We start from the raw sequence: 27420 nt of genomic DNA, 5'->3' as shown, positions 1-27420 counted from the left end.
CTAAGCCCTATTTCATATGCATAAGCCAGGACCAGTGGGCCTCAGTGGGCTGGCTAGATGACACTGGGTTCCCAGCATGGGTGAGTGAGTGGTGTGGGCACCTGGAAAGCCCATGGGTATTGGCTGCAGAGGAACTGGGCCTCATGGCTGGCCTCCTGTGGTCTGGGTGGGAGGGATGAGCTCATTGTCCTCATGGTTGGGGTGGGTGCAGGGTCATTAGGTAAGAAGATGATGTGCTGTGTACCAGCCTGAGGAAATGGCTGCTTTTGTTTTCCACCCAGTAGGAAATGGACCAGAATCCATTCGATTCTGGGCAGTTCAACACGGCACAGTTTGAGCTGTGGAGGCTTGATGCCAAAAAGGCTACTTGTGTGGATTTGTGTCCCAACCACCCGTGTGCAGCGTGCCCATCTTTTATGCATTTAAAGCCTGTCAGGCCGGTAGTCTAAAGCAGAGGTCTGGGAGATAGTAATGCCAACAGACATGGGGAATAGTAAAGTGCACCTGTAGAGTTAAAAAATGCATGACCTGTTCTCTCAAAGAGTGAACACAGGAGAAAGACCCATCCTGGAGGGCGGCTGCTGAGTCGTAATACATAATTCACAGGCCCATGCTGCTCCATGCAGATGGCGATATTAAATCGTGATTGATGCTAAGAGACACACACATCTCAGGAAGGTCTCCGAGAGGCTTCTGAATATTTCTGTGTCTCATGTGCCTTCCCAGCTTCTGTTCTACTGTGGTATTTAAGTAAAACTCCCTATTTCCCAAGAATCCCTGCTGGGGATTGCAGAACTTTACTCCTGAATAGATGAGATTCCTCAAATGTCATCACCCACCTCTGGAGCCTTTGAAGGTGGCTCCCTTCCCTCCTGGGCCACATGAAGCTGTTTGCCTCCAGCCAGGCACTGCGGGTACAGGGAGCCAGCTCTTCCTTCAAATGGCCAGTTATGACTGGACAAAGCAGCAGCACACTCTGGTGGTGGTGACCAGGCAGGAGGGATAGTGGGCAGACAGCGCAGAAGAAACAGATGTTCATTCAACACAAAGCACCTTTGTCGAAATTCCAAGGCTCGAGCCAGTAGATTCTCTAATACAGATTTTTCCATTCGGTGTATAATGAAATAATAAATCAAATTTGTGGTATATGTGGAATTAAATGTTTGGGGGTTTTGCATTTTTTTTTCTTAAAAAAGAAAAAAAAGGGGGCTGCAATCACCCTCCAGGGCCTGTTCTGGCCCAAAGCTGAGAGTGCTTCCTCTGCACCCCATGTAATTGTTACCAGGCTCGCTTGTGGGTCGGCACCACAAAACCACCGTTGTCAGTTCCCGGAGCCCTGACTGCTGGCCGCCTGGGTTGGGCTGGGAGACACCGAATAAAATGAAGGATTTATGAGATAAAGATAGAGATGGGAGGTTGAATGAGGAGAGGAAGATGGGCCAAGGAGGGGAGGCAGGAAAGGCAGGGAGGCATGTTGAGTTTGCAGTCCTCTTGTTTTTTCAATCGCAGACCATGTAATTGAGAATATTTATGGCCATGTTCTGGAATACTTTCATCTGTGTGTGTGTGTGTGTAGTCGGGTGGGTAGGGGGAGGGATGAGCTGGAATAATCTCTTCCACCGAATGAGTCAGTAGGTTAGTCCTCTGGACTGCCATAAAAGGTCTGTAAAATAGTTTTAATCAGACGCTGGTACAGAAGAGAAGGAGGGAGTGTTGGGGGAAGAAAGCTGTAACATATTTGAAGTTCTTTGGGTTGTTGATTTCTCTTTCAGACCCACCGTGTGGAGGTCGTTTGAATTCCAAAGATGCTGGCTATATCACCTCTCCCGGTTACCCCCAGGACTACCCCTCCCACCAGAACTGCGAGTGGATTGTTTACGCCCCCGAACCCAACCAGAAGATTGTCCTCAACTTCAACCCTCACTTTGAAATCGAGAAGCACGACTGCAAGTAAGCACTGTCCTGTCCCACTGTGTATCCATCCACGAGATGCACATGCTCCGCCCCCCACCCCTGCTCTTGTCACTTCTGTCACCCCTCACCCCAAGACCTGCTGCTAACCAGTGGTGGATCCTGGCCTCAGAGGAAAACCTCAAGGGGCATTCCCTTTCCAGGGAAATAAAGGTGTGGCTGATCCCACAATATGGTGGAAAGAGGCTTCTTGAGTGAAAAGTAGAGAATATTAACCTACCTCCAAAGGCTGGTAGTGGAGGAGAATTTCCATGTGGTGGCAGGGGCTGGACTACAAAACTCCACCTCTTGAATTTGGGTTACCTTCCTCTTGGAGATCTCCCCATTTCCACAGCTGCTACATGTATAAACCCCACCCGCTTCCTTAATAAGATAGTAGCTGTATCCCCAAGCGGAGACTTCCCCTGCATCCAGCCACGCAGGATCAGCCTGTTACTTTATATAGTGGTAACTGGTTTCCTTATAGAAAAATTAAAAGAGTAAAAAAAAAAAAAAAGAATCTAAGTAGTTCTAAGATTCATATTGGTTCTTGATACCTGTGTTACACAAGTTAGAGTCTCAAAGTCAGTGTTATGGATTTATTTAACAAACACTGTTCTAATTGCTAATGCAAATATTAATCCATTTACTTTGCACAGTGGGCCCTGGGAAGTTAGTGCCATTATGATCTCCATTTTGCACAAGAGAGAAAACTGAAGCACAGAGAGGTTAGGTCAGTCACCCAAGGTGACTCAGCTGGTCTTACAACATTGATTCTGCCACCCTGGAAATGTGTGGCTTAGGAAATCCCAAGTGGACATTTAGACACTTGTGAGTACTTTAGAAATGCCATGTTAACACTGAGGTCCCTAAAAGTTAAGGTTGGGAAGCAGGCAGCATGTCTAGAATGCAGATGTGCTTTGCACTGTTTACTGAGCTCCATCTTAAAGTCTTTCCTCATTGGAACTAAAGTGAGAGTTTTTGTGCAGAAAAGAATGTGCCAACAGTCATATTCTGCCCCAAATGAGCGCCTACAGCATGCTGTTACTCTGATAAGTGTGGAGTGCTCCCATGTGATTAATACATTGTCTAAGTATTCCTTGCTATTAAGCAAGGAATTGCAAATACTGAAAAATTAATAAAGGGGCCAGCTGGCGGCACAGGTACCAAGGAGAAGGCAAAACTCCTACAGGCCAGGTCTGGGCCAGCACTTCCTCATGGAGGAAACAAGGCCCCTCTTTAACTAGTGCCAGACTGTGAGGCTCAGTGAATTGATGTCATTATTATCCTCCTAGGACTACTTTGCACCTACATAATGGTTTTCTCCTAACAAGAGGTAGTCTTTGTTGAAAACCAAAGGGTTTCCCGGATGGATGCCTCATGTGACGAAGAGTCATAAGATGAAGTTTCTAATCCCAGATCCACTCTTGACTCAACGGATGACATAGGGAAACTCATCAGTTCCTCTTTGTCTAAGTTACATGAGTACCCTGCATACATTTGCTCAGCATCCCAAGGCTTCTGATTCCCTGACAGTGAACTTTATCATGCATTTCTGTTATAAGAGCTTCTTTATAAGGTGTTTTGGGCTTTAATTCCTCCGGCTGGACTGCAGAAGGTTGGCACAAACGGAAGCATAATGTACGGAGACAGCCTGGGTCTGAGCTCAGAGAAATTTGACTAAGCACCTCTCTCGACTAAGGGCCAAATTCTGTTATGCTTATGCCAGCAAATCTCCCAGTGAACTTGCCACGAGGTCATCCTATGTATATTCATAGTGGCAGAGGGAGAAAGCATGGCTCTTGGAAGGAAAAACTTAGGAGCTAGTAAGCATGGCTTAAAACGTGTTGGGAAGGATGAAAGGCCAGAAAAACATGCTCCTGTCCTGCTTTGGGCTGCGGGGTACCCCTTCCATGGATAGGACTCAGTCCCAGAGCTGGAGAGAACTAAAGGTTGCCAGAGCCTCTGACAAGGGAAAGAAGAAGGCATTATCCCTTGCTGGAGGTGGAGTAGGGGATTTATAGGGTTATCTTCTGGCTTATCATCCTTGCTAAATCACTTCCTGTTTTTCTCCCCATTCCATGACCTCATGTGTCTGGTTTGAACCTAAAAAGTGAAGGAGGTCAGAAAAAAAATTTTTCTGGGGTCTGTTCTCCCAGGGCCAAACTGTTGGAGAGGCTCTGTTGGGATTAAGCCTTATCCACTTAACCTTGTCATTAATTCTCTGTTCCTCCCCAACTCCCCATTTCTCTCTTTCTCTCTCATTAATTTTTGTATTTAGAAAGACACATCTGGTTTTCTCAGCCTCTCACTCTTCAAGGTATTTTTGACACTTCCCCTGGCCATTTGCATTTGCAATAAATGGGCTTCCCCTCCCCACTGCCTTGTTTTACTTTCTTGTGAAAGGAACAATTAATCTAATTGAAGTCCTGGAAGTTCTGTTGCGTTCCGGCTCTCCCTCTCTCTTCCATACTGCATTTTCATTCCAAGGGAGCTCCTGGGTTTGGAAAGCACTCACTATCCAAGGAAATTAGCCTGCTTTCTCCTTTTATTTTGGGTGCATGCTTCAAATTGGATTTGGCTCGACAGGCCCATAAAGTCGATACTTCCCAAAAGAAAACTGCCTGGGCTGGTCTTCCAATCACAGGGTACAGCAGCAATGCCCCAGCAAAAAGGGGAACTGAGCAAGAAAGTCAGGAGGAGCAGCCAGCTCAGCTGTGGAGACAGAGCAGTGGTCAGCACGCCCAACCTCGTGTTTGCCCAGGTTCTTCCTGTGAGCAGGGTTAACTGCAAAGATTGCCCCGAGGCCTGGAAACGGGGCCCTGATATGAAAGAATTTATCCTGGGCTGTGGCCCCTGAGCCCTTGGCTCTCTGTATACCTTGAAATCTACATCCCAAAGGTTGAGACGGTTGCCGAGTAAATCCCAGATAGACCTTTTCCCCTAACCGTTGCTTATTAACTATGTTCCGTCGAAGCTTGCTGTCTGCTTGGAAAATTTCACTCACAAGCCACAGCTTTGCCTGACTCAGTGCAATCCAAGGCCACCATCTCTGGTGAACTTCCCTTGACTCCTCCCTCCAGTCACTTGCAGAAATGCAAATCCTGGGTACCCACAGGCTGTTTTGGGGCCTGTATAGAAGTTGTGGGCGGAAACCAGAGGCCACTGTGGCACAGCTGGACTCCTGAGGCCAAAGGACAAATGGGCGAGACTACGGGCCGTCTGGGCAAACAGAGAGAAGCCACTTTATTCCCTGTGGAATGGAGGATGCTAGGATGTTGCTGCTCCGGCAGACAGAGGCTTTTCGCTTGAGTCATCAGCCAACAGACTGAATGTTATGGTTTTAGAAACCCATACACAAAGTTGAGTGGTTTTTTCCATTTCTAAAATTTAAAATGTATGTATTTTTAAAACACCCACCTGCATATAATACACAGCTTGTTCAGGAGTTCTCAAACAGCCCCGGCACCCACCCCATCCCAGAGGCTCAACCAAATAAAACCCAAACTAAGAGGCTGGGTCCTTTAAGCATTGGTAATTTCTACCTGTAATCTCAGCACTTTGGAAGGCCGAGGCAGGCAGGTCACCTGAGGTCAGGAGTTCAAGACCAGCCTGGTCAACATGGTGAAATCCCATCTCTACTAAAAATGCAAAAAACATTAGCCAGGCTTGGTGGTGCACACCTATAATCCCAGCTACTCTGGAGGCTGAGACAGGAGAATCACTTGAACTGGGAGGCAGAGGCTGCAGTGAGCTGAGATTGCACCACTGTACTCCGGCCTGGGCGAAAGAGTGAGACTCTGTCTCATTTAAAAAAAAAAAAAAATGGTGGTTTTTTGTTGGTTGTTTTGTTGGTTGTTCTCAGTTGCAAACCTTGGCAGGAATTGAAGGACCTTTTTTTGGGTTAAAAGGTTTTCAGGGAGTTTTCGTTAATTGTTTTTTTTTGTTTTTTTCGGCCCGGCATTTTTTCTTTTCCCCGTTTTCTTTGATTATTGCCTTCCGTTTAGGTGAATTGTCCAGATACTGAAATATCCACTTTTAAAGTTCTTAAAAAAGAACCTTAGAGTTCCAAGAGTTCTTTTTTTAAAGGATTTCTGATCAAGAACATTGTAAATCATGTGCTGCACTTCCCTGTCTTTTTAAAACCTACATTGAGAGGAGTCAACTTTTTCTCAATGTTCGGGCTTCTAATTCTAAGCTTCACTTTTGTGACAGCAGCCAGGTATTGCCATATTTGGAACAGGCAGATTAAGATTTGAATTTTATTGACCTTTCAAACTTCCCAGGCCTGAGTTTCCTCATCTGCAAAGCTGTCGTAATAATAAATATTTTGCAAGATTGCTCTGCCTTTTTATGTAGATGCTCAATAAATTAGCAACTGTGTTAGCATCATTGGACTTTATCAGGGGACAGTGTGGGACGATTTTCTATCAATCCTCCTGCTTTCACACATCCTGTTACGAGTATGCCTGTCTCCTATAGCCTTCCCCTTCTGACTTGTTTTTGCGTTTTTATTGGGTTATCAATTTTGCTTCAGGAGCCCTTGCTGTCTCTTGGGAAGTTTGGGTTCTGGGACCTAAGCTTTGCCCAAGCCAGTGCAATCCCAAGGCCAGCATTTCCAGCTGGCTTCGGCCAGCCAAGCTTGCAGCAGAGTTAGGACTGGGGAGGGATCCCAAAGTGACAAAGCTTAAGAGCAACAGAGGATGGAGTTCTCAACATCAGTATAGCTGCTCACAATCTTTTCTTCTAAACTCCCCCACACCCTCATATTCTGCATATTTAAGGTTTTGGATATTTGCCTCTAAGTGTCCTAGATAAACAGGGCGCTCTTGTGTTTATTTACAGCCAGAGGGGCCCTCTATATCTTAGAAGATGTGTCTGTTTCTCCCAAAGTAAGAGATGATATCTTAGAAAGGTAGCACTTTCCCAGTTGATAACCTGATCATAGTAAACAGAGGGATCAGACCAGACCTCAGTTATGTGGCCCCTCCCCACTCAGTCAGCAGTGTTTCCCTGTGCTCAGTAAATAACCTCCATTCCCTGCAAATAACCAAGCATAGTCTTACACCTGTGTGAGCCCCCTGGGTTCCCAGGGCTCCCGCCCTCCTCCCCTCCCTCCACAGTGTCCAGCTGCAAGCTCCCATCTTCCTCCCCTGAGTTTCCTTGCTTCCTGCAGTTCTGTCTTATCAGCCCCTCCTCTGAACTCCCAGAGCACTTGATGTTGCCTGAGTCACTTACTTTTTGTTCATATGTGGTCATCTTGAGTTCTCAGCATGTAAATTCTACAAGGGCACAAAGCCCTTCATGTCTAAACTCCCATGGCACCTAGTCTAAGAGGGTGCTGGGCAGGTGTGTGCAAGTGATTTAGTGATATTTTTACATTGGAAATGCCAGGCAATCGGTCAGCATGAGCTGAATCTGTGTTGGAAGACAGATCGATCTGTTTTCCCTATTTGTCCATCTGGGAATGTGACATAATCTTAGGGGGTAGGACACAGGCCAAGAACGTCACTAACTGATTTGGGACATGAGTCTCTCACCAACAAAATGGTAATAGACCATTCATTCATTCATCAGGAAATAGTTATTAAACACCTACTATGTGCTAAGTGGTAGTATTGGGAATACAGTGATGAATAAATCATATTTTTTTCCCTAAAGTTGCTGTTACTCTTTCATTTACAGATGAGGAAACTTGGGCTCAAAGAAGTTAAGCAACTGGCCCAAGGTTCCACTCCCATAAGTGGCAGAGAAGGGTTTTGAAGCCAGATACCCTAGTTTTCAATCTCTGCTTTACTCTTGTGCTCTCTGCCTCCCCCGCATCATGCGTTTGGCCGGGGACATGATATGGATCTGTTATGTGGGCCCACAGCATCCAGGTCCAGCCTAGGCTGGGAAGATCAAGGAAGGCTCCCTGGAGGAGGTGATGCCTATACAAATTCTAAAGAAGTTGGCCAGGCAGCAGGGAGTGTGTTTGGCTGGTGTCACAGGCAGACAGCAGAATGCTCAAAGACAAGGAAGGATGGTTTGATGCCTTCAGGAACCAAAATAATTGAACATTCCTGAACCCAATTTCTTAACCAGTGACATTATAAGGGTAAAGTAAAAGGGGCTGTCCTTGTGACTTGCTGACACAAACCTTTTTCCCAGTGAAGAGGTGCCTGAGCAATACTATTTAATTGTATTTCCTGGCCAGACAACTTCCACCATCTCCTTAGGAGACAGGGTGGTCAGGAAGCAGGAAAGACTGAGATTATGGGGACTCTCTGCTGTCCCCACCTTCCCTGTCCATTGTAGGGTCTCTGCAGCCTCATACCCTATGTTCAAGTGGAATGCCTGAAAGTGGGGTTTGACCTGGGAAAGTCCAGGTAACACTTCAGATTAAGTTCCTCTTGTCAATTTCCTGCTACACAAGACTTTCTGAATCCAAGTCTCTTTCCTATGAATAGAGGGCGGGAGGCCAGATTGTCCAGTTGGAGGTGTGGCTTTAGCTGGTGTCCGTTGAAGTCTGAAAAGCCAACAAAGCATAGTGAGAATTCTGTGTGGTTCAAGAGGGTGCCTTGTGCTTGTTGAGGAGAGGCTGTTGGCTTGATCACTCACGACATTATTACTGACATTATTATTTACTGCCTGCCCAACCACAGAACTATTCTGATTCCCCTAAGGAACCAGTGAGCAGTAATACTTTTCTGTATTGCAACACTCCTCCTAATGACAGAAACAGATCCACCTCCAGGTACGTGGTGGACGAATGGGGAGCAGCTGGCTGTGGCCCCGACACTTACCAACCTTGACCAGAGGTTCCGCCCAGCAACTCCACCTCGCCCATGGATCAGGGGGAAAAACAACTCACAGACTGTTCTCCTCCTCTTGCCAAGGTTAAAAAGCAGCTGGAATTACTTTGGGCAGTTTGTTTTTGAAAATGAGCGTTGCAGTTGTAACCGACTCAATGCAAGCCTCACTGTGGATGCCCTTCTTAACGATGTGCTTTATCTTCTGACTGAGAAAATCACTTGAGATTTTATCATGCACAATCCCACTTGTTCTGCCTCTCCACCCTGGCACCTTCTCCGAACCCAGAGATCCCAGAGGGCCAACATCTCACCCCATGTAACTCCGTGTAATTCTCCCATCTAATTACACCGGCTGAGAGTCTGTCTTAAGAAATTCAGTGGGAGCTCCAGGTGTGGAGGGGATAAAGAAGAGATGGAACTATACCAAGTAAAAACATAAGATTTTTCTAAAAAGGGATTTGTGTATTTTCCTGGAGTCATGAGTCCTATAGAAAAAGAAATTTATATTATTTTTGTTTCGTCCTTTTAGTGGCAAGGGGATTTAAGCCTTTGGATTAAGAGAAACTCTAAAGATAATTTAATTCCATTCTTATACTTCTGCCTGGATAAATCATTCTAGAAAAAAAAAAAAAAAAAGGTATCAGCTGCCCTTGTCTTTCCTTCCAGAAAAGAGCTTCTGTAATCGTCCTTCATTATGGGACCTCGTGCCTCACAACTCATCTCAGTTGATTGCAGAGTAGATGGTTGTATTTAATTTACATAATCAAAATTTTTTTCCTAGAAGGAGAATCCCTGAAAAATGTTAGCTGGGTCAAAATAAAATTTTCTAAAAAGAAGGAAAAGGAAAAGGAGAAAGAAGTGTGAGTTGGGCTTAGGTATGGGAGGGCAGCAGAAATGCATGAGTTTTTTTATGCCTTTTTTTGAGCTTTGTAGGCAAGCATCTTGCAGTCTCTAATATTTTTCTACTTTTTCCCACTGGGACTCAACTGTATGTTTGTGGGTCATGTGAAGGAACTCTCAGAATTAGACAACAATAGCAAACATTTATTGAACTCTTGCCAGACATCAGGTCCTACCCTAAGAGCTTTCTATGTTTAACCTCCACAGCTGGTACTGGTACTGCTATTATCCCATTTAACAGATGGAGATACTGAGGCCCTGAGCGATCACACAGATAGTAATCGTGGGGCTGGATTTGAAGCCAGTCAGCCCAAAGCTGCCTTTGTATACCTGTGTCAATCTGCTTGAAGCTGTCATCTGCTGTCCCAGTGCTTAGGTATTTGGGGCCTCTCTGATTTCTTTAGATATCCTTGACAAGCCTTTTCTTTTCCTCTTCCATTTTTATTCCTTTTCTTTGCCTCTTCCTGCCATGCAGTCACCTCCGGATGCCAGCAGGGCAGTCAAGGAGAGAGATCTCTTTCTGTGTCTTTAAATACAAGCCAGAGGCTTCTCAGTCCATCGTTTCTTTTTGCCTCCCTGTCATCAACCTCCTACTCCCCCAATCCCCCCGCAGCCTCGCTCACCATCCCCTTCAAATTCCCTGCCATCCTCACCACCACCTTCACTCTCCATCTGGAGTCCAAAGATGTGAGGGCCAGTAATAGAGTGTCAGCGGAAGTAATTGATTCCTCACACCGAGAGAATTCGCCTGCCTTTAGTGTCAATGGAGCTGAACCAGAGTCTTGGAGGGTGAGCGAGACATGTAAACAGTCCATGGCCGAGCTGTCAGGACGAAGCCAGACACACTGGAGAGTGAGTGAGGGGGCAAATGGTGGAACAAATAATTGTTTCATTGGAAAGGAAAGGAGTAAATAATATTTCAGCCCAGAAATTGGCAGTTTGAAAGAGATGGTTGAGATCTTGGAGCAGAAGGATTCGTGATGCACGTTTTAATGGAAGAGATGTTCTTTGTCTCAAAGTAGGAGGTTTCATCCCCACCCGATCCCCCCTCCCATTATCATCATTATTATCATTAAAATAATTACTGTAACAATTACAGTTGATGAGACCTCAGGTTTATAGAGCACCTTTCATCTAAAAGTTCAAAACGATTTATCTATGTGTCATCTTCTGAGAGTGGTAGGAGGGTAAGAAAGTATTATTTTGGGAGGTCATCTGCTGGGAAACTGAGGTCCAAGCAGATACAGGATTTAGTTTAAGCTTCAGAGCAGACTGCTGGGTTAAATGTTGGGGTACTGAGTTATCTTCTGGGGGCCTTTTCTGCTGTACTTTTCCCTGCCTGGGCCTTTATCCACATGTGGCTCTTGAAGCTCATCCCTGGCACTGATGCCTCCTCCCACACTGCCAGGGCCCCCACTGGTCGCTACAATATTGTGGCCAACCAGCCAGAAGCTCTGTGTGCAAAACAAACAGCCCACTTATGGCTGTGCGATGAATAAAGATCCTTCAAGGTCTGACTCACACTGCTCCCATCCTGCTCAGAGACTTCCTGTAATCTGGTTCCCTTTCTTGTAGAAGCCCATGTCCTTTCTAAACATCTTTCTTCATAGTCTTATGAGGCTCTAGCCGGGAGCACCCCACATTCCTAAATGCTTGCTTCCTCCACCCCCAACAAACCCCAACCTGTTCTCTCCGAATGGAAAGGGCATTTCTGGGATGGGGAGAGAAGGTGAGTGTTTTAACATGCCTCACGTGGCCCAGGCTGCCTGTGCAGCATGACGCTTCAGAATGCAGCTGTCGAGAGCATAGTCACAAGCGGAAGCAGTTCCAGCTGACTGGCCCCTGAGTGCTAGATTCAGGATCTCTGCCCTGGCGTGGCAGCAGCCCCTTCCTGCCTGGACGTTAGTGCAGGCCCATCATTTCCACACCATGGTGCTTTTTGCACAGTAGTGACAAGTTTGGCCCTGGAGCCAGGAGAAGCTCCAAGCTCTGTAACCTGAAGCTCCAAGTAAATGAACTCTAAAAGGGGTCCCATCACACCTGTCACCTACTCCCAGACTGTCCCCTACTTGGATTTCTGCATGGCACATTTTTCAGATGAGTTTTGCATCTTCCAAGTTTTGTTAGGGAGGCTGGATGCCAGCAAAGGGGAATAGAAAAATGATATGGAGCCTGTATCCCTGGAAAAACAAAAAGGACTTTTTTGTTGCTGTGAGGGATTCCCTGGTGCCCGGCACACTTCCGTTCACAGCAGGCTCCCGTTTTTCGGACAGATGGGGAAGTTATGATTTGCCCTCACAAGTGGATCCCCCAGGAGCTAGAATCAGTGTGAACACCGATGCCGGAGGGAACGGTTCACTCTGCCGAGTAAAGAGGCGCTGCCAGCACACCAGGCGCCCCGGACACTGTGCTCTGATTGCCCTTCGGTGGTCACCCGTGCAGGCAGCCCCACCAGGCACAAAAGCATGATCCCCATTCCCTTTTGTCAAATGAGGCAAACTGAGGCATGCAAGCGTGATTGACCCAGGCCAGCATAGGAATATTCAGCAAGTCCTGGCCAGGCTGGGATTCACCTTGACTGCTGCCACTGCCACTGAGAAAAACAGAACTGGAAAGAAATTGTGGACTACTCTTCTTTGCACTCTGGTATCATTCCAGAATGCTAGCAAGGGGCCCTGTAAGTTGACTGCAGAGGGTGAGGATTTTATAGACACAGAGCAGACCAATGAAAGACCCGACACTCATGCTGAAAGCAGCCTGCCCCAAAGCCTTAAACTTCACATTGGCACCGGTTGCCTAGAAAACCATTCCTTACACAAGCAAACATGTTTCATCCAAGTGGCCTCCAGTGTGTGTGCTGGTCCAGAAGCAGAGCAGACCCGTGACCACACGGCCTCAGGAATGTGCCTTGCTGGCCAGCCAGGTCAGCGAGGGAAATGGTATTCACCCAAAGGACCAGGGCAGAAGTGGGGGAGGCTTTGTTGTGTGCCCTCAATTCTCTGAAAGTTCATCTTCCGAGAGACTTATCAGAGGCGCTGTCTGGAGCGGCCTCCTTCCTCACGCCGGGAGGCGTTCTTGGCAGCCTGCTCCGTGAGGAACAATGAGATTGGCGGGGCCCTCACCATCATCGCAGGGCCTCTGTGGAAAAATAGCCAGCGATTATAAATAGATGTTATTCGTCGTTTCCATTTTCTTGCCTTCAAGGTTTTTTGGAATAATTCCTTCAGTTTGTTTTGGGTTATTCTCTCCATGTACTTCCGTTGGTGGGTGGTCAGACTTCCTCCCTTCTGAAGAGCTGTGGTGACCCTGGTTGTGAGGGGATTGTGGATAAGAAGCTCAAAATATCAGACATTTCTGGTGGGAAGAAATGAAGGAAGAAAATGCAACTGCAAACAGCCACTATTAAAAAGGCACTGGGTACCGATGCAGATACACAAACAGATAGAGTTTGGGAACTGTTTGAGCCCTTGGCGTTAAATAGCAAATAAGAATAACAGCAGCAATAACAACAAATGGCTATTCATTGAGCACGTACTGTGTGCCATGCACCGTGCTGACCCATTGATGTGCATTAACTCAGCAGCCTCTTGGGAGCTTGAGTACCTTGCTATCTAACACAGCAGATGGAGGACGGGTGGTTTCAAACACAGCCTGGGCTCAGAAACACAAGTTTGACATAAAATCTTGAAAACTCAAGTGTCTGAAACACTGTTGATGGATTTGTGCAGGGGGATGATTTTTTAGAAACCCAGCCCCAAGAAGGGGGGTATCGAGACTGCCTCTAACTGTGCTTTTCGTTTCATCTTCTCCCGTCTGGCTCCCGAGGTGTCATGTGTGTGTAACTCTTCTCTTCTCCACATCCGCCATCCTGTTTTGTTTTATGCTGATAATAATAAAAATAGCCAGGGGCTCTCAGACACTTCCTAAGGCATCTGGCACTGTGCTGGGCCTGCATGTACCTTCGCAATCCTGCCACCATCCCCAAAGGTGGAGACTGTTATTATGTCCATTTTGTAGATGATGAAACTGAAACTCAGAGAGGTTAAATACCTTGTCTGTAATCACACCATGAGCAAGTGCCAGAAAGTAGCTGTGTCTGTCCACAAAGCCCACGTGCTACACTTCCCAGGTTACACAACACCCTCTTAGGTATGTTTCAGTTAACAGTAATTTAACGTTTCTTTTGTCATGGACTTTTTCCCTAGAAAAATGTGCCTACTCACAAACACAAAATTTCAGCAAACAGCATCAGAGCTTCCCCAACCCACTTATACTTATGTGTAGGCCCTAGTAGAAATCCACGCATTTAAGAATATGTGCTCTAGATGATAACTTAAGAGCTTATAAATATACGGGATGCTGCTTTCTCACTCCATGGGCCATATGTTCACATATGGATATATATGTGCTTACAAAAATACCACACTTACAAAAATTAATATGTTATCCCATCTGAACTCTTGCAAGCTAGATTTCTGCTGGGTGAGTCTCGAAATCATGGATTCCAAATCCGCTCACTTTTCCTGTTGGCGATGTGTCTTTTAATTTTGGTAAGTCCTTCAGCCTTATTTAAACAGAACAACTCAAAAGAGCAAGATTCTGTTAAGTCTCTTACATACCTTACGCCCATTTTGTGGAAACCTAACTGAGGCCATAAGGATTCTTTACACCCGATACCTGCTGATGCTATTGTGCTATGGCAATCTGGTATTTTCATTGCCCTCAGATCTTCATCCCACAAGGAGACAAAGGGAGGAAGGGGAGGTCTCTGTGCCCTGGAGTTTGACTACTTGGGTTCAAAGCCTCCCTCTGACCTTTCTTCCTCATGTAACCTTGGGCAGGTCACTTAACCTCTCTGAGCCTCAATGTCTGCAACTGCAAATGGATGGTAATTGTAACAGGGCCTGGTTTGGATGAAATGAGGATTAAATGAAATAATATCTGAATCAACGGCCTGGCCCATAGTAAATGCTCAATTAAATGTGATATAACAGCTTTTTAGTAAATGGGTGGTACAGATGCAAGGCAGAAATTCAAGGAAATGAAATTTACTTAAAAAAATCTGACCTGACAGTGAGCTGACTTCTCCATAAAGGCTAGGTGACTGTACTGAGCCCAAGGAGCAGGTGGCGTGGCTTCAGGTCTGAACAGACTGGAGACCTTAGCACTGTGCAGACCTGCCTTGCAGCCTTTTTAGGCATCATGCAGCTTCTTTGTTGGGAAGTTGTGTGTGACAGTGCTGTTTTTTTCCTCCTAATTTCCTCACAGGTTTTAATGTAAGGATTAATAAGACAGTGTTTGTAGATGTCTTTGAGCCTCCTGGAAGAAAGGCACTCCAGGAGGTGATAAATTCTCTGGCCTGGATAATCTACTCATGAAATATGGAACTTTGAAAGTGTGAGAAAAATCTCAAATCACTTTGACAGCATTTTAATTATAGTTGATTTGTTTGCCGCTAATAGTGAAAATGCTGTCAGCATGATTTGCGATGTTTCTTCCACTCAAAATGTTATATTTCATGTTTTTGAGTCACAAGGCAACATTTTGGTTTTCAGATAGAACCAGAATAGCTCAGTAAATGTGTTGGGGCACAAAGACAGAGAGTATAAAATGGATCAAACTCCACGGAAAGCATCATCGTAGCACGCGTTCTTCTTAACATGGAACACCAGCCTCAAGTCCCTTATTCATTTACATTTATTTACTCAACAAAAAGTGAATGAGACCTCCTACATGCCAGGCACCAAGCAAGTGTCGTAAATTCAGCAATGAAGAGGCAAGGTCCTTGCCTTCATGGTGCTTATTGTCTAGGGCAGGAGACAGATCATAAACAAATAAGCATATTGACAAGACCTTTTCAGATTATGATCATAGCAATGAAAGAAGTAAGAGGATGGTAAGCTAGAGAATAAGGGCATGCCATCTGAAACAGGGTGGTGACAGCAGGTTTCTCTGAGGAGATAACATTTGTACTTAAGCCTGAAGGATGTACAACAACCAGCCCTGGAAGACACCAGTGAGGAGTACTGCAGGCCGAGGAAAAAGCACTTGCAAAGGCCCTGGGGTTGGAAAGAGCTCACCATATAAAAAATGTCGTCAACATCTTATGATCTTATGATGAGCAGTGTGAAAGGAGGTCTTGCTTGGTTGGCAAAGGTTATGATGTCAGGACTTGGGCAGAGATGTTCTGATACATAGACCCAAAAGAAGGGGCAGAGTCTTCTTCCTCGGAAGACCTAAATACTCTATCTTCGATACAGTAATCCCCTTCCAAGTGGTTCTGTGTGGCATCCCTAAAGCTGGATTCTGACAAGGGCCAGACATTTCGGTGTCCTGAAGGAAGGACCTCAGCTTGGTGAATCTTCCAGCACAGGCTCTGTTGACTAACCCAGACTTTGGTGCCCTGCTGGGAAGTGTCAAGCATGGAGACAGTTATGGAAACTAGAAAGCCCTTTTTCATGTTTGCCTAGTGATGAGAGGAAGAGATGAGATTGTTGCTTTTTCATATCTCTCCCGTGGACTCTTAAAATTAACTTCACTGTCAAAATTTCCCATGGCCCAAATGTAGGTTTGGGGAGAGAAATGTAAGACTTTGAAGTTGAGAAAGAAAGTAGAGAAAGCATTCTCTAAACAAATGCTCACCATGCAGACGTCAGAATCTGTGAGGAGACAAGTAAAAAGGTACTCGGGGAACCATTTTAGAGAGAAAATAAAGAACTGGGAATAGAGATGGCTACTTCAGCTCAGGAAAAAAATAAATAAAACAATACAAGGTAGTGTTAAAGCTTTGAAAGGAATTTTTCATTTAGGAGAGATTATGAATAATGAAATGCAAACACTCTAGTTAATATGTCCGTTAGCTGGCTTATGTTGCCTTCTGCAAAATGAGTGATACGTTCTAAGAGGAGCGGCTTTTCAAGTTATCCTACTTGACTATCGTTGGGGTGAGCTCTGAGTCTATACCCCAGATTCCTTTACTAAACACTGGATATTAGACACTAGATGCAAAGCCATATTTATTCCAAAGCCAGAAACTTCCTAAGCCTCTGCCTAACTCTTCACAAATGAACCTGACAACACTGAAATTTCTAAGGAGATTTACTCCAACCGTAGCAAATCCCTCATAATAAAAAATTTCCCCAAATGAGTCAGTCACACAGGAGGTAAATGAGACATTCTGCATGAAGTCAGCATGTCATTTGGAGTGTGCCCTTTATATAAAAGTCCCAGCCAGAAGACCATGTGGTTACATGGGGCTTGTCCACAGGGCAGAACCAGAACACTGGAAGTTGCGGGGATTTCAGTTGCCGAATTAACTCTGTGTCACTTCCCCTCAAGCAAACCTTATAGAAAAATCTAGTTTTTCTAAGAAGTTCAAGTAAGCCTTGTTGATTATTTGCTTCACAAAAGGATTCACCAGAGGGGTCCTTTAACTAACAAGCTCAGAGAAAAACTTTATAGTATGACTGAATTATATGAAGCTTTTTCAAAAATGCATCCCTTCTCTATATGTGTGTGTAGATGCATATGGATGTATTTGTTGCAGGCAGCATTACAAAAAGGGATTTGGGGTGGTCTATATCCGTTGAGTAAATTGAGGCAAGCTTGTAACAGTGGCATTTGTTGGGCAGCCCTGCTTCATTGCTGATTCTGTTAATCCCCTAAATGACTCCATGGGTGATTAGGCAACCAGATAAAACCCTCTCACTTCTGATGAACAAGCCAGTGGGATGTCAGGGCCTCTCTCTGTCCTTCCTAGAGAAATTGGCAACACAAAGACTGGAACTATCTGGCGATCCTTTAAAAAAAGTTTAAAAAATTATTTATTGAATGTGGGTCATGTCCTAGGCACTGTTCTAAGTGTCCCAACCTACTGTGTCTCATTTATTCCTCACTCCAGTTCTGTGACATGGATGATGATGGTGATGATGATGAACTTACTTCTACATCTGCTAAATCATGAGAGCTGCATTCTTTTACAAAGAAGAAAGTAAAAATTACCCATCATCCCACCACCCATGTCTCTCGCCATTGTTAGTATTTTAGTAGTCTTTCAGACTTCCTCTGTATGTTTATGTAAGGAAATGTATGTCTACCTTTTAAAACATACTTTTAAAAAATCTCCTTTTAAAAAAGTTAACAGTATAGCATGAACATTTTTCCATTAAAAAAAAAAAATTCTAGACCTGCAGATTATTGATTGTAGCAGCAGAGTATTCCATTTTATAAATATCCCAAAAGGATTCACCCTCCCTCTACGGTTGGGCTTTGAAACTATTTATGAGCAAAATATCCTCCCACTTTTTATATTTTTTCAAAATACATACACAAAGATGCATATGCAACTTTGCACAATTGTCTGATTATTTTCTTAGGAAAAATTTCTAGCAGTAGGATTGCTGGATTAAAGGCTATGTACATATTAACTTTTGTCACATTTCACCAAAATGCCTTCCAGAATGTTTGAACAGATTTCCATTCCCGCTGATACTGAACCTCTGCTTATTTGTTCCATCTCTTAAAACAAGGTCACTTGTGCTCTGTGGCTCAGCCTCCTCGCCTCTGAAATGGGTGTGAGAATACAACAAATCACAGTTCACGTTTACTTAGCACACACTGAGTGCCAGACTATGGACTAACACTTCATATTGATTAGATCTTGCCATTTAAGTCTCACATCAACCCCAGGAGAAGATTGTAATATCCCTACTTTACTCTTTTTCTCCCCATTTCTGAGGCTCAGAAAGGTTCAGTAACTTGCCTGAGGTCACCCAGCTAAAAAGTAGCCAAGCTGGGGTGCAAGCCCAGCGCTGTCTGCTTCTGGGATTGGGACTCTTGCACTCTGGGCCCTGCATTTCTTAGTCCAGATGAGTTGTCTGATTCATGAGCATGGGTGGCAGAGCCCCTCGACCTTTGTGCACATTGCCAGGGCATCGCCATTGCTCACAGGAATGTGTCTGTCCAGCAGTGCTTGCGTTAGTGTGAAAGTAGCAAGGAGGGGTTTTCTGGAAGGTTTGGGAGTTCCCCTGAGAACAAACGAAGCATCTTTTTACTTTTGTTTTGGAAATGAGGAAGCATGTTTTCAAAGTCAGCACCATCTCCCACACTGAAACCACAGACCTAAACAGATTCCCCCAAACTCACGGCCTTCTCAATCTGTGACCCATCTCTCCATTTCTTCCTGGGGGGTGAAACTGCCGTTTTGACTTCTCCAGACTCTAAGGAGCTCAGCAGTTCTTTTTTGACTGTGGGAGTCCAGCCCTGTGGGGTCTAAGAATGAATTAATGCTGGTCCACTCCTGCTTAGACTTCCTTTACAGGTCTATTATTTGAAAGTGGCTGAGTAACATAGCTCCTGGGGGCTAAAGTGAGGCCTCAGGCCTCCCCAGCTCACACCAGCCACTCCTGCAGGCAGCCGGCAACCCCAGATCCTTGTATGTGACAGGAACCATGGGCAGGCACATCCCAGAGAAGGGTGCATTCCCAGCCCTCTCTTTACCCGCAAGGAAGAGATGTCTTAAGTGTTGCTTTAACAGGTTGATGCAAAATAAATAAACAGAAAGGGAAGGACAGGGAGATGGATGGTTTTCAGTAAAGAATGGTGCAGTGGCCAGCAGTTGGAAGGGAGCTGGTGGGCAGGAAGTTTCCCACCTAAGCAGTTGTGACAGGAGTATTAACTGGGAGCCCAGAAGGCAAGCACAAACGCAGCACAGTGAGGACTGCCAGAGCACATACCAGGGCTGGAAAATGTGTGTCTGTCAAGATAAAATGGTGCATTATGTTTGCACCTTCCCATGAACTGAGCCAAGAGTGTCTTTGAGGTGCCTTCTTCCCAGCCCTGGCCAGTTTGACTCTGCTTCAAATGAGCACAGGCCTCTGCTTCAGGAGGGCAGCCTGCCCCGCCTCTCACTGAGGCTAATAGTTGTGTGCACGTAGCCGGTGGGCCCCTGGAGACTCACCCCTGCTTTTGGAGAAAGGTTTTTATTGCCTTATCTAATATGAGGCTGATTCCTTTTAAGAACACATGTTGACTAGACACTGCTGATGTGAACCTCGCAGAGTCATCTTAGGGAGGGCGGTGGCTCAGGGTGGGGAGTCTTTGTCACTAACAATTAAAGAAGGGATGGCCCAGGGGAAAATTGAAACAGGGGGCTGGAGGGAGATGGGAAAATAAGCAAATGTCTCTGAAACATCCCTCGTGTGTCTGGCACAGTGCCTAGCCCCTTACGTCTATATTTTTTCATTCCATCTTCTCCCCAGCCTTTTGGAGTGGATATATTTATCCTCATCTTACAGATGAAGAAATTGATGCTCAAAGGGGTTCAGCAGCTTGCAATGTCACAGAGCTAAGAAGGAGAGACTAAGATTCTGAGAGATCATAATGGAAATAAAAATGGCGCTATTGAAGGAAGAAAAAAATGTGTTTTGTGATATTTGATAGAATGATGCTCCTGCTCTTACGTGGGCAAGAGATAAGGCCTTCCAGCCATGTGTTGATTCACTCTGTGGCTTTCACAAAGCACAACAACTTGCAGTATCTCTGTTTGCCAGTCTGTACAAGCAGACATAAGTGCCCGTCGCTTATCCATCTGAAACACCTGAACGTCTCTAAATGAAGAGAGAGACATGAGTGGGAGCGACACAGCGGTCCTTCTCATGTCCTTCGAGTGATCTTTTCTTGTCTGTGCCATCCCCACCCAGGTATGACTTTATCGAGATTCGGGATGGGGACAGTGAATCCGCAGACCTCCTGGGCAAACACTGTGGGAACATCGCCCCGCCCACCATCATCTCCTCGGGCTCCATGCTCTACATCAAGTTCACCTCCGACTACGCCCGGCAGGGGGCAGGTTTCTCTCTGCGCTACGAGATCTTCAAGACAGGTCAGTGTGGTCACACGTAGGGGCGGGGAGAAGGGCGTTTAGAGAAGAAGGAGGGACAGCACCCAGTGGGCTGAGGCACTGGGTAAGAGTGACAGTGTCATCCAGCTTGAGCATGGTGAGCGGTTCAAGGTGAACCCAGAGACATGCCGAGAAGAAGAGCCAGCTCAGGTTATCCACTAGCTTAAGGGGGCAGACTGCAGAATGCGGGGGCAAAGCAGCCATTGTTTGTGGTATTAGACAAATAGAAAAACACTTCTTGAAAGAATCTGATTTTTGTATGCTTTTTAAAATCAAAATAATCTTCATGGGAAAAAGCAAAACTCTGATGACTTTCTCACGATTACTTCATGGTCTAATGTCTTTATTTGGAACTACATGGGACTGAGGACATAATCTTTTCATTGTTTGGAGTCTCTATAAAGATCTTGCCATGACCTCCCAAATGGGGTCACACTATAGCTTTTAAATTAAAATAAGGCTTAAAGCAGGCCACCCCATTTCTCCAAGCCGAAGCCATCCCTTGGTAGGCCATGTTACCACCTCTGTCCATTGAACCCCTACTCTCTAAATGCCAATGAACTTGACTCCCTGAAAAGCAATTAAAAAACAGCAGAAAAAGAGTCAGAGGGCACTGCACTTGCTTTAAGTTGACTGCTTGATTTCCATCAGGTCCCCTGTAGATTACTTTAGGGCCTGAGACTATGGGCCAGTGCTCATTTCCAAAACTAAATGCAGCAGACTTTTATTCACAAGACCCCGCTTCATCAGCTACACTCACACTCTGCCGGTGGTGTGTCCTCTTCTGTGATGTGTGGAGCCTGTTATCGCGAGACTAAGGGAAGCATGTCCTCCAGTCCTCCCCACCCACCGCCCACTCCCCTCCTCAGAGGCTCGCCTTCCATCTATGTGTGTGTCTCCCCTCTGCCCCCAGCAGCCCAAGCTTTACAACTCGTGGATGGAGTCTGGTTCAAGGGGAGACTGTCAGCCTTGTCATCAAGAGGCCCAAGACTGGCGCCTGTTGAGTTCAGTGTGAGGGGAACTATTCATATATATTTTCTTTTTCACTAAACAGTTCTTGAAAGGAAGTGGTAGCTGCTGAAAGCACTTTTTATATCCACTCTGTCTAAATATTTGTCGGATTTGTCTGCCCGAGAACAAGAACGTGGAATCAAATGAAGGGGTGGGGCCGAGGGGACCGTGTCGTGCAAGAGTGGCAGCCCAGGCTGCTGCAGGGCACAGGTCCCAAGAAGGTCTGTCTGCCTTGGGTTTTCATGCTCCTGAGTGTGGTGAAGTCACAGGGGCTGACGATCTGTGTGTCCAGTGGCTCAAGCTGTTTGAAGCCCCTGAGGAGCTTGATCCATATTCCCCTGAGTCTTGTGCAAAATTCAGATCAATGCCACCAGCACCAGTGGAACATCCTCTGCTGCCGAGCAGTGGGGAGAATAAAATAGAAAGAAACAAAAGAGGGTGCTTGCTCTCTTCAGGTTGGAGAGGCAGGTGTGCAAACCCTTTGCACGTGACAGACTCGCAGGCAATGTTATTGGATGAGTATGTATGTAAATTGAAACGAAAACTATGATATGAGACAGAATGAATAAGTGCAAAGTAAAGGTACAATTGACATGTGGTGGTTATGAAAATGGGGGAGCAGTCGAGTGGCTTGGCAATCGAGGGGCTCCAGAGAATCTATTCAGTAGCAAGGTCCCTAGTGCTAATGCTGCCACTTGGCTGCACTGTGCTGGCCATGAAAGGAAAACAGCTCCAAGCAAGATCTTCCAGGAAGATGGCCAAGGGAAGTCAGAACAAGGGTGAGCAGCCTTGGTGAAAGCTCAGCCTTGGTCTCACACCACCCAACTTAGTATTTCACAAGGCATCATGCTACATTCTCCAGAAAGTCATGGGAAAAGTCAATGTTCACTCTATCCATCATGCAAATTTGAAAGGAGGATATTAAAAGATAAAACATGTAAGAGGGTGTCATAATTCAACATTGCTGTCTTGAGGACATGCTGAAGCAGGATTTCAAATGAAGCAACAAGTCTGTGAACCACCTAGCAACAATGGTGCCAGCCAAGGGATGGCTTCGGCTTGGAGAAATGGGGTTTCCTGCTTTAAGGATTGGGGTTGCCTAGTGAAGAGATGATTGTGAGAGAAAGCCCTGCCAATAACAGCCACACTCCTGGCAATGTGAGAGAGCAGATGAGAGCCCAGTAGACTTCTCAGGGCCACTTGTACCTGCCATCATACCCACCTGCTACTGGAAGAGCAACTCTCCACATGAAAGTCAATCTTACATATGCCAGGCTCGGTGGCTCATGCCTGTAATCCCAGCACTTTGGGAGGTTGTGGCAGGCAGATCACCTGAGGTCAGGAGTTTAAGACCAGCCTGGCCAACATGGCGAAATCCCGTCTCTACTAAAACTACAAAACTTAGCCGGACATGGTGGCACGCACCTGCAATCCCAGCTACTTGGGAGGCTGAGGCAGGAGAATCGCTTGAACTCAGGAGGTGGAGGTGGCAGTGAGCTGAGATCGTGCCATTGCACTCCAGCCTGGATGACAAGAGCGAAATTCCATCTCAAAAAACAAACAAAAAAAGTCAACCTTATATGAAGTACAGAAATGTGCAAGGGAGCAAAATTCAAAACAGAGAAGTTTAGAAAAATGAGCATTCATGCAGGTGCCATGTCCTATACCCACATTTCCATTGTTGGAGTCAGGAGAGAAAATATACAAAGTTTACGTCATCCACAGAACATGAAAGAAATGGGTGGACATGCTGAAGAAATCCAAACAAACACAGCTATGTTTGCTAGTCGGATTCATAGAGAGGAAGAAGCGGGAAAAACTGTAAACACAGATATGCAAATAGCCATACAGAGGGCTCTAGAAGCCTTCAGTGGGACATTATCCTGGTGAGCCTCTGCTGCAGGACCCACAGTGTGAGTGCTGACCAGGGCATGTGGCTGGCGTGGAAGGTTCATGTCTGCCCTAAGTGAAATGGTTTATAAAAGATTCTGTATGCTACCAGACTGTCTACATTTAAAAGGGTAAGTCAGAACAACTCATAAATTTAAAAGATCTCAAATCAAGATATCGTGAGAACAGAAAAAAAAAAAGGAATTTTTAAACGTAAAATGTCACGTTGAAAACAAAATCAGTGGAAAATGTGTGTGTGTGTTTGGTTTTTTCCAGAAGCCCCTTTAACCATAAGTTCAAGATCAGGTTTTCTTTCCTGTTTGCTTGTGACACTTCAGAAAGTGACATTTCTGGGGTCATTCACAGAGGTAGAGAAAACCCGGAGTGCCTACTGCCTCCACTTCCTGAATTCAGGAACTGAATTCAGCTTCTGCTGGAAAGGCAAACTCAGCTTCCAGTAAATCCACCGTGTTTTAAATGTCTCGATACCTGTAGATTCTTCTGCTTGCAGAGTTATTGTAAAATTCACAGTGGAAAAACAGAGTGGGCATTTTTCATAGCAGTCCTTTCCTATGAAATCATTCACTGCAACCCAAATCCCCCAGCTTCTGTGTACAATCTTAGCCTTGAGTGGGCTTGAGTATTTGTTGACTCGAGTTCTTCGTTTAACCTTTAAACCTTCGAAGACATCTCGGAAAAGGATCTTGGATAAGGCAGATGTCTGCAAGAGCCAGCTTCTGTCTCCTTTTCTGAGATCTCTTCTTGGCATCTGCTATTCAACTGCTTTTGTGATGCTGCAAACAGTGAGATGGTACGATTAGAGATGAATGCATGATGTTAACAGACAGGTTTGATTTTTCTGCATAAAGACAGACAAAACTGGACAAAGGTTTTCCCACTGCCTTCAAAATGAGTCAAAGTATATACTCATTTATAGCCATATATCAGAAATGCAGGAACTCAAGACCCTGGGAACTATGGATACTTTCGAATTTCACATTCTCCAAGTCTCTCTTAGACTCAGTAGATGTCCATCATGGAAGCACTTGTGCCCCACCTATGACAGGAACCAAAGAAAGATTCCACCAGAAAATTCCCCACTCCCCGGGGGGTGGAGATTCCCCTTGCCTTCTAAGGGAATAACAATAGAGCAAGCTCTAAGAGGGCATGTCAGGATGCTCTTTCTAGCTCTCAAGCAAGAAGTGAATGGAGAGTTAATTTCCTCCAACCATGTGTGAGGCTCAGCTGAGTGGCCCGCATGAAGAATGCTGCACAGCAGCCATAAACTCTAACCTTTTCAAAATTCCTCTTGGCCCCCTGAAGACCTGCCAGCTGGCTTGGCTTTGCTGAATTGCCTCATCCCGGGCCATTGAGGAGACCCTCAGGAGTCTGAAGCCCAATCATAAACAAAGCTGGGGGAGGCGGCCCCAGCTCATCCCGCCAGGACTAGCTGCCCATTGAAAACTCTGGGCCTGCCCTGCTGCTGCCATGCATATGAATGATGGGGTGCAGAGCCTCTGAGATTCGCTGCTTAGAGCCTCCACAGAACCCATGCAAAGGTTAGCCCTTGCCCTCGTGTGTTCCTAGTCCCTACCCTGCCAAGTCACAGCACAAGGTGGAAAGTAGGAAGTGATGGATGGATAGATAGGAGATACTGGAATTTTCTGTCTGGTGCTGAAGAAAGTTGCAACTCCTCCATCCCCACTTATTTGCATGGCACTTCTTCCAAATCAGACATTTGCCTCTTTCCAGAAAGCTGTCATCAATAAAGAGACTCAACAAGAGGCCTCCTACAGGAGCTGAGGATAAAGACATCGCCGCAGGCTAAGATCAGTGTATTGACATCACCTAGTTATATTTGAGTGTGAGCCCCAGAGGACACTTCCTGCCAGTAAACACCTAGTTTATCGAGTATTTCTGGTGGGGTTTTTTTTTTTTTTTTTTTTTTTTAATGCTTAAGAGTGTCTATTATCCTCCTCAAAAATCCTGCTTCCTTTTCTTCTTTTAAAATCTGAACATAATGAGTGAAATCAATTCTAATTGTCCAGTATTTCCATTCGTTGCGTGAATGTGCACGAGCTCGTGCTCCGTGGGTCCATCGGTCTGGGTTGCAGTGCTCCTGGGACCCATCTGTGGTGCTGCCCTGGCAAATGGTGGCTGGGTTAAAGCACAACAAGGACCCTTTTAATATGACTCCACCTAGAGGCATTCAGAGATAGGGTGGCTGCAATCCTCTTATGAGCTCCTGTTCCTGTTCCTGCTGCCATCCAAGTTTGCACCAGGATGCGAATGTGTGCCGCATTTAATCAGGATGCCTCCATGCATCCCAAGAAAGCAGACACAAGAGCTCAGGAGAGAAACAAGGCCATCCACACCACAAAGGAGCCAGAAGCCTTCCAAATGTCAATGCACTGCTGCATTTTTCCAAACTTGTTGCCGGAGCGGCCTTTAACATCCCCAACGGCCTGCTGTGATCCACCAGCTAAAAACATCGATTGTTAATTGTCTGACCACTACAGAGCAGCTCGTTTTAATATAGTCATGACATGAATGAGACCCAAGCTCCCCTTTGCCCCTCCCCTGAGGCACCTTGGATCTTGGAGGGAGAAGGGGGCACTTCGTTGGCTGTGGTACAATAGGGGCTAGTGTTGAGGTCAGCAATAAATAAGGGGTAACATTGTTTTCCCTGCTGGCAATCAGCAAGCCTTCCTTAAGGATTGAAATAACTTACATTTCTGGAGTGAGCAGCTGAGTAACTGAGAAAGAAGACTCTGTTCCTTTTCAAGAGAATCCCTCTCTCTCTCTCTTTCTTTATCTCTTTCTCTCTCTCTCTCTCTCACACACACACACACATACACACACACTTCTCTCTACCCCTACCCAATTCCTCAATTGCTGCTCTCACTCTGATATGTAGAGCAAGCCAGCTGTGCCTCCCTAATTTATGAAGGCTTGAAACGTGCATGTGAAGAGTATGTTGCTTCAAGGGCCACTCCAGTGGCAACAAAACCCTCAAGAGTAGGGGGATTTGGGCCCAAACATTTAAATAACCCATGTAACAGAGGCCGCGAAGAAAGGCATCTTCTTCTTAGTGCTACAGTTGTCTTTTACATACAGGCTCTGAAGATTGCTCAAAAAACTTCACAAGCCCCAATGGGACCATCGAATCCCCTGGGTTTCCTGAGAAGTATCCACACAACTTGGACTGCACCTTTACCATCCTGGCCAAACCCAAGATGGAGATTGTCCTGCAGTTCCTGATCTTTGACCTGGAGCATGACCCTTTGCAGGTGGGAGAGGGGGACTGCAAGTACGACTGGCTGGACATCTGGGATGGCATTCCACATGGTGAGTGATGTCATGAGGCATTCTTCAGTAGCTTGGCCTTTGCCTGTTAATTGCTTTAGTGATGATAAAGAGGAAGAACAAAGACTTCAAAGCTCCTACGAGTTCTTATATGACCCATGGTGACTTTCTCTTCTTCCCCTTCACTAAGGATAGCTTGAGAGAAATTACAGGAAGGCTGTCTACTTTCTTGGAAATATTTCTTTAGAAAAAGATAGGAGACTAAGTAGATACTTGGAAAGGATGAGAAAACTTATAGATAGTATTCATTTCTACCCCAAATTGTCAAGATAGAAGGTGGCTTGATGGCTAACCCCTATGACCAAACAGAAGGACTCCGAGCCAGACTGGCCGGGCTTAACTCCTGGCTCTGCTACTCACCAGCTGTGCAACCTTAGACAGATTACTTACCCTATCTGTGTCAAGTTAGCTGCTATCGTCATCATTATTATTACTATAATTTTAAAATTATTATTAATATAGTCATAAATATTGAAAAGGTACATCACCCAAGGCTGAGAGCCACCAGTACTTCACAGGTGAAGACCAACATAGATCCTGGGTCTAATCAGTACTGGAAAGGAACAAATCTTTCACTTTTGTAGTCATTCTAAGTATCTTCTAATATAA

At 45.5% G+C, this 27420-nt stretch overlaps 1 protein-coding gene across 5 annotated transcripts in view; it reads left to right on the top strand.

The window, feature by feature from the left end:
- The window catches only part of NRP2 (neuropilin 2), a 112677-nt gene that overhangs the window by 13443 nt on the left and 71814 nt on the right, over nucleotides 1-27420 (top strand). For all 5 annotated transcript variants that reach the window (XM_011992468.1, XM_011992467.1, XM_011992466.1 and 2 more), the window contains exons 2-4: nucleotides 1773-1950; nucleotides 20345-20526; nucleotides 26563-26793. In XM_011992468.1, coding sequence (XP_011847858.1) covers nucleotides 1773-1950; nucleotides 20345-20526; nucleotides 26563-26793 — 591 coding nt within the window. The remainder of the gene's footprint in view (nucleotides 1-1772; nucleotides 1951-20344; nucleotides 20527-26562; nucleotides 26794-27420) is intronic.

This window comes from Mandrillus leucophaeus, unplaced genomic scaffold (assembly GCF_000951045.1).
Source record: "Mandrillus leucophaeus isolate KB7577 unplaced genomic scaffold, Mleu.le_1.0 Scaffold411, whole genome shotgun sequence".
Taxonomy (NCBI): Eukaryota; Metazoa; Chordata; class Mammalia; order Primates; family Cercopithecidae; genus Mandrillus; species Mandrillus leucophaeus.
The sequence above is the reverse complement of the archived record's forward strand: the minus strand, read 5'-3'. Positions and strand labels throughout refer to the sequence as shown.